The sequence below is a fragment of the Etheostoma cragini genome, chromosome 13, assembly GCF_013103735.1.
Source record: "Etheostoma cragini isolate CJK2018 chromosome 13, CSU_Ecrag_1.0, whole genome shotgun sequence".
Classification (NCBI taxonomy): domain Eukaryota; kingdom Metazoa; phylum Chordata; class Actinopteri; order Perciformes; family Percidae; genus Etheostoma; species Etheostoma cragini.
The window spans coordinates 24,137,379-24,145,169 of record NC_048419.1 but is presented as its reverse complement, the minus strand read 5'-3'; the positions used below and the strand labels follow the sequence as shown (position 1 = coordinate 24,145,169).

Below are 7,791 nucleotides of genomic sequence, written 5' to 3'. Positions count from 1 at the left end.
GGAGAGAGGTGACGAGATGGGAGAAAGGAAAGAAAAGAGTAGGGAGAATTCATCTTATATTCGGCTCCTATGCGGCCTCTCTGTCTGAGCAGAGGCCAGACAGGAAGTGGAAGAGGTCATGCAATCAGGCTGAAACACGGCGTGCCAGTGTCCCCCTAGACGAGTGGGATCGAATCCACATTATTGTTTAAGATTGTGATCTTGAGAACCGAGATCACGATTTTATAACGATCAGTCCTGCAGGCTTACTGCACAGCTTGTGGGGCGGCGGTGGCTCAGCGGTGGAGTGGTTGCATGCCCGTTGAAAGGTTGTTGGTTCAATCCCTTGGAAACCATTGACTGGGTTTCTTGTCAGGCTTGGCTTCTCGTTTAGATTCATGTTATTATAGTATTAGTGTTTCAGTAGTAATGGGTGCGTTGTACTGGACTCCCCTCAGGCTCGTCCCTCTGTGATGTCTTTTCCACCAATGCGGTTCTGGTGCTGGTTCGGAGTCAGTGTCAAATATCGAACCGGTTCTTTGCTTTTACACACAAATTAACCTGGCTCTGGGCCAAGAACACGGGTTCAACTCAGCACCAACTTAGAGCTGGTCTAGAGATAAGAACCGGTTACGTCAGGTGCTGGGGGGGCGGGGTTATCATGACATTCGAAAACAAAAACTTCTGGCCGCCATTTTTAAAACACCGGTCAGCTGTTAACCATAAAGAGCTGTTAATGTTAGCTTTGGACATGGATGGGAAACCAGAACCACTGTGGTCTGGGAAGGAAACCACCGGTCTGCTGGCTCTCAGGCTGGGGAAGCTCCAACTGGTTTTTAGATAACTGGCGAGTAGAACCAGCACCGAACTGGCAACAGCACCAGAACCAGCACCAGCACCTGGTTAGCCTTGGTGCAAAAGACATACCAGTACCAGTCCGTTCAAGTTCCAGCCCTAACCTGTGGTCAGGAGCTTCGGTTGCCTGCCAATAAGAACGTTGGTGGTTCAATCCCTGGCCCTGCAGTCCCATGTCGAAGCATCCTTAAGCAAACCACTGAACCCAGAGTTGCCCCCGGTGCTGCCCCATGGGAGTGTAAATGTGTGTGAGTGTGTATCTGATGAGCAGGCGGCACCTTGTACGGCGGCCTCGGCCACAGTGTGTGATGGTGAATGGTTCCTAACACAAAAAAAGCACTATAGAAGAACACACATTTACATTCACATTGGTTATTCAGCGTCATGTTCCTCTAAGCCAGCAGTGTGATTAATAATTCACGGTATTTCATGCAGTCAGCGGCGCCATTTGTATTTAAAGCGTTTCCCTAATTGCCTCCTCCCATCAAGCTAATTATTTCTCCATTGTGCTGTGATCCTGTAATTCACAACGCCGAGTCACTGAAAGTCACCCAGTGTGTAGAATGACTAAGTGGAAGAAGAAACAACCTCTATCTTTTGTATGCTGAGCTGCGGAGCATCTGTCTGCATGTGTGCGGCTGTGTGTATATAAGGCCTCCGTGGAGATGTGCGTCACGGCATTGATATTCTCCTCACAGGATTGTCAAGCATGAAATAGGAGAGCACACACTCTGTGGATAAACTCTCAGCTGAACGCTGTTGGATAGTGTGAGTCTGATGCTCTGGAGAAATCTCTCTGCTGACACTGATACTGACAGAGTCCTGCAGGGGGGGGGGGGGGCTTATTGTGAGTGCTGCACTGCTGTATGACTCTACACAACGCATTCCCACTCCCATCTCGGAAAACACGGGCTCTTGGTCAGGTGCCTTTGTCGTTAAAGGTCTCCTATCATGAGCTTTGTCGGGACTATTTGCGTCCCTTTTGACCAAGGCTGTCCAACATGGGGCCCGCGGGCCATGTTTGGCCCTGTGCTTGCTTTGTTTTGGCCCGCCATGGATTTGACACGCTCTTATTTTCAAAGAAATGACTATGAAACGTACATTTTGTGCAGTTAACCCTGGTGTTGTCTTCCCGTCAAAATGGAAAATCCACAATTTTATTGACACTTTTTACAGTATCGATGTTTTTAAGTTTTTTTTTTAATTTGTGTCCCTTTTTTTCCAACACTTTTGATGTTTTTCACTTTCTTCGACGTTTTCAACAGGTAACTTTAACGTATTAAATTTTGTTTTACAGTTTTTGGGGTGAATTTATGGTCAATCATCCTCATTTATAGGAAATTATACCTAATGTTTGAGTTGTTATTTTTGTAAAATTTTCTCTACGTTTTCAATTTAAGTTTTTTTTGTCCCTTTTTCAGATTTCTTTTGGTCAATTTTTCAGCGTGTAAAAAAAAAAAAAAAAAAAAAAAAAAGAACGAATCGATTCTCCCATCGACAATGATCTTTGTTTGGGTGATCTGATATCGTTTCATAGACTCTAGAAATCTATCTTTAAATATATTACTTTCCACCAAGACACATGTTTGTAGACAAGCCTTTAACTTCCAATGTGGCTTAGTGTTTTATGTGTATTTGCTGTTTTTATTAGTTTTACTGTAAAGCACTTTGTGAATCCTCTTCAGAATCAGAAATACTTTATTGCTCCCTGAAGGGAAATCCTGTGTTACAGTTGCACGAAGTATATAAATATCAGAGTAGAAATACAAGGAGTGTGGATATGTACGGTATGTACATAGTTAAAGGAATTTTATGAGACTGTACTTACATCATTAAAGAGTTGTAATTGTCAATGTGTTATGATGATGTGGAATGAGGACCAAAAAGGGAGAGGGTCCAAGGTGTTAATTACATTTTATTTATATTATCAATTCACAACAAGAAGTATGACGGTATAACGAGGTATCGAGAGGCAAGTGACATAAAACAAGGGAAGCGCAGACACTAAATACACAATGGAACAAGGTAACCAAGTACAAGGTAACGAGTTAACAAGGTAACGAGGTACAATGTAAGAGGGCAGAGGTGCAGGTGGAAAATATCAGGTAATCACAAGAGAGGGAAGACACAGGAAGTACAACTAAAAGGCAGGACGAGACAAGAGAACAGACTTCAAAATAAAACAGGAAATAGAACATAGGGGGACACAGGACAGCACCTACCACACAAAACCAGGGAGGAAACACAGGAAATAACAGAAAACTAGAGAAAAGGAACAGAATAAAAAACAAAACCATAACAACAGTAATAATGAATAAATAGCAGCAATTTGCTGACTTTTTATACCACGAGTCCACAGACACGTCCCTGCTGATGAGGATCACCTGTGACCTGAGCCCCCAACGAGAGAAACCTGTTGTTGTAGTTGACTGGGTGCAGCAACCCACCATTATGGTCCTTTTACAGCAGCCTCGTGACCATCTGTCTCCGTGTTTGCATGTGTCCTCAGGGGGTGAACCGGGGGGGGAAGGACGCCCAGGTGGGACGCGATGGCGAGCGGAGGAGAGACTGGCACGACCAGGAAGCGATCAGAAGGGATTCCTCTCGATCCGGTAGGTCCTCAGAGTCCCTCCTCAACCCTCGTGTTGTCCTCATGTTGTCCTCGTGTTGTCCTCGTGTTGTCCTCGTGTTGTCCTCATGTTGTCCTCGGGTCAAATTGACCCTGTACCCTGTATATCCTATATCAATGTTCTCTTTAATTCCCCAAAATAACATGATTGATTACTCACAACGCTCTTTGCCAAGTACACATCTCTACTTTCATTAATTTAAATTTTGGGACGTCTTATTCAATTTTATGGCATTTGAAAACCAATTGAAGTGTTTTTGAAATAGTATTGAGTAAAAGTTGACATATTCCAGTCTGTGATTATCATCAACATCCATTCCTTTAATTTTAGTCTCAATAAATAATAATTTCTGCTTTTCTAACTCAGACATTAGTTTTAAATTCATATAAATGAGGTTTATTGACCATAAATGTTTTTTAAATGGTCAATAAACCTCATTTATAGGAAATTATACCTAATGTTTGAGTTGGTTCCAAAAATAAATATAAAACTAAAGTTAATAAGTTAAATAGTGTTAAATGTAAAAAAAAAGCGACAAACATTGAAAAAAAGTAAAAAACTCTTTAATCTCTCTCTCCTTCTTCTCTCCTTCCTCCTCCTCTTCCCCACTCCTCCCCTCTCATCTCTTACTCCTCTCCCTCTCCTCCCTCCCTCCCTCACTCCTCCCCCTCTCCTCCGCCTTTGTTATTTTTATTTTTATTTTTATTTTATACATATTTTTTTGCCTCTAAGCAATTCAAGTTGGAACGGGGTTTAAACTTCAATAACTGCTGTACAACATGTCTCTGCAGAGAAGATACAGTGTGTGTGTGTGTGTGTGTGTGTATGTGTGTGTTTTGCAGGTAACGGTGAACAGGGGAAAGCGTTCCCACTCACCGACGCTGACCGGGTGGACCAGGCCTACAGGGAGAACGGGTTCAACATTTACGTCAGCGACCGGATCTCCCTCAACCGCTCCCTGCCAGACATCCGCCACGCCAAGTGAGTCCTGTGTGTGTGTGTGTGTGTGTGTGTGTGTGTGTGTGTGTGTGTGTGTGTGTGTGTGTGTGTGTGTGTGAAGATAAACATTTAGGTGTGGTCGTCACTAACAAACAAGCTCATGGCGCTTAAGAAATGTTGAACCAAGAACTCTTGAACGTGTCTGTAAAGGTTTCTCCAGCTGTCTTCACAACCACTGCACTTCTACTTTCTACTCCTACCCTGAAGGGGTTAGTTAGTGATGGTGTTGCATCATCTGTCCACTAGAGGACGCTCTACAACGTCCCTGTTAGTGATGGTGTTGCATCATCTGTCCACTAGAGGACGCTCTACAACGTCCCTGTTAGTGATGGCGTTGCATAGTCTGTCCACTAGAGGACGCTCTACAACGTCCCTGTTAGTGATGGTGTTGCATCATCTGTCCACCAGAGGACACTCTACAACGTCCCTGTTAGTGATGGTGTTGCATCATCTGTCCACCAGAGGACACTCTACAACGTCCCTGTTAGTGATGGCGTTGCATCATCTCTCCACCAGTGGACGCTCTACAACGTCCCTGTTAGTGATGGCGTTACATAGTCTGTCCACCAGAGGACGCTCTACAACGTCCCTGTTAGTGATGGCGTTGCATAGTCTGTCCACCAGAGGACGGTCTACAACGTCCCTGTTAGTGATGGCGTTGCAAAGTCTGTCCACCAGAGGACGCTCTACAACGTCCCTGTTGGCAGCACTCTTTGATTTTTAGTTTTTTTTGTTAATGTGTTTTTTTTCAAAGGACTTTAAATTTCATGTCTTAAGTTTGTATTTGTATACGTTTTATTTATAAGTTATATATAACTTTAATATATTTTCACAAATTATTATCATATAATTTTAGTGAGAATAAATAACTACCAATCTGTTTTGTAACGCGTTTCTGGATTGTTGTATAAATCGGCATATTGGATTTTTAAATGACCAAATATTTATATCGGTATCGGCCTTTACTTGTATTCCCAAAAACAAAGACTCACAAGTAAATAACAAGTTAAAGGTCCCTTTAAAAAAGGTCAACAAAACATAACTCTGTTAATAATTAGATGTACTCCCCAATGAATGAACAGATATTTTTTCAAAGGAGGCATGTTCCCATTTCAGTCCAACACATCCGTCACTTTTTATAGATGAAAAGCACTTCCTTTTTCGAATTTCCAGTAAAGTGCACAGTCACTTCAGGCAAAACTGATGTTTTTTTTTTTTTTTAAAGAAATAAATCTTCTGTGTCTGAATGACCAGTTTCATCTAAATAAGGGGCCACAGAGGGCCCACAGAGGACCAGGAGTCTGCAGGTTTTCATTCCAGCCCGTGACTGCAGCAGGTTATTTCACAGATTGGCACTCCATCAACCGGAAAGGAAAAATGGATCACCTGGAAAGCTGCAGACTCCCGGGTCTCGGTGACAGATGGTCTCTGTTCCCCAAACATAAGGTTGACTATTGGACAGGGGGCCAACTCGGGGCCAGGGCTGTAATCTTTATTTTTTGCATCTTTTTTAAGGAAAGCAGACAGAACGTCAAATAGCTAGTACGATTCTGAGGTTTCTCATGATTTTAACCCTTGTGTCGTCTTCCCGTCAGAACTAAAAATCAACACTTTTGTTGATATTTATTGATTTCTTAAAAACTTTTTCTTACATTTTTGTCCCTTTTTTCAACACTTTTGGTGCTTAGTTCAATGTTTGTCACTTTTTTGGACTTTTTCAACACTACGTAACAACAACTTAATAACTTAAGGACAGTTATTTTTGAAATTAACGGTCAATAAACCTCATTTTTAGGAACTTATATCTAATGTTTGAGTTAGAAAAGCAGAAATTAGGAATTATTTAGACTAAAATTAAAGGAATGGATGTTGATGATAATCACAGACTGGAATATGTCAACTTTTACTCAATACTATTTCAAAAACACTTCCATTTGTTTTCAAATGCTATAAAATTGAATAAGTGTCTGCAGCAGTACCAGGGTGTCAGCTGCATTGTGTAAATATACTGTATAAAACATAAAAAAAGATTTTAACCCTCCCTTGCACAAGTTGTGACAGCATGACGTCGGCCAGTAGGACACTACTGCCCCAAAACCAAACCCGACGTTTAACATTAGCTCTGTTTCCATCCACACGGTTTTATCTGAATCAAGTGATATTGAATGGAAAAGGCGGTAGGAAACGGTAAAATTCTGTGGAATTTCATGAGTAGGGACTCAAAGGAAATACTTTCGGTCTCATCAGATTTTCTCTTGACGGATTATGCGATAAACGCTGATGAAAACGTTATTTGCTAATAAATAAATAATGAATTGCGATTAAGTTTTAGGTCATTTTATGGTTGCAACCCGCCATAAAACGCAGAAGAAGAAGTTGTAGTTCATTTGCTCTCTGTTTGTGTACATTGGGGGGGCCGTGGGACGTCCCGCGGAGTCAATGGAAGACGCTCAGACAGAGAGACATGTCTCAAAAAAGAGTCTGGCAGCGGTGCCGGGGGGCAATAAAAGACACTTTGGACCTGCATCGTCATAGGGATGTGTTGATAGCGTCGTTGATTTCTTTATAGCTCGATATGTCGCCATCAGCTGGAACATGAGCTCCATTACAACTTGCCCCATAGTGATCATGTGATGGGAGACGGGAGACATTTTGCTTACATGTTGTGCGATTCAGTGCAGCGTCATGTGACGTCATCACCACAGGTTTTTATTGGCTTTAAAGCCGTTGGATGGAACCACACTTTCACCAGATTTATTCACATGAGTTTTTTTGTTTTTTTCTCACCGAACTTCAGATAATTCGATTGAAAGTGGATGGAAACTTAGCTCCTGTTTAACTCCTTTCATTTTCCATGTTGGATCTGCCCCAACTCATTACAACGAGCACTGTTTGGAACAGTTGTTCCAATTAACAACCTGCCCGGTCTATTCACAGGAGACACGTGGCGCTACACCGACAGAAGCCGCTAACGCGCCCGCTAACACCTACGTACTTTTAAACCGTGTTCCTGACAGCAGTTATCAGTGTCATTGACGTTCCCCTCTGTGCACAAGGTGTGAAGAACTGACGGATAGGTGCTGCGTTGCACTGGAGCGGATTTCATCTGAGTGCAGGGGGACTTTTCAAGGAGTTGTTCCTTTAGAACAGTGGTTCCCAAACTTTTTCAGCTCAAGACACAAAAGAGAAATTTGGTGTCTCCCCGGGACCCAAATTTACGGAACAAAACAATGAATTTTAATTTATATGAAGTATATTTATTCCTTTATAAAAGTAAAGAAAAACAGAAAAGGTCTCTATTCTCCTTTCTGTGTCCCACCCCTTTCTC

General features: G+C 42.2%; 1 protein-coding gene across 1 annotated transcript in view; it reads left to right on the top strand.

Annotated features, from left to right (window-relative positions):
- LOC117956013 (polypeptide N-acetylgalactosaminyltransferase 10-like) overlaps positions 1 to 7,791 on the top strand; it is a 67,792-nt gene that overhangs the window by 21,117 nt on the left and 38,884 nt on the right. Inside the window, exons 2-3 of the mRNA XM_034890857.1 lie at positions 3,344 to 3,446; positions 4,307 to 4,445. Of these exons, the coding sequence (XP_034746748.1) occupies positions 3,344 to 3,446; positions 4,307 to 4,445 (242 nt within the window). The remainder of the gene's footprint in view (positions 1 to 3,343; positions 3,447 to 4,306; positions 4,446 to 7,791) is intronic.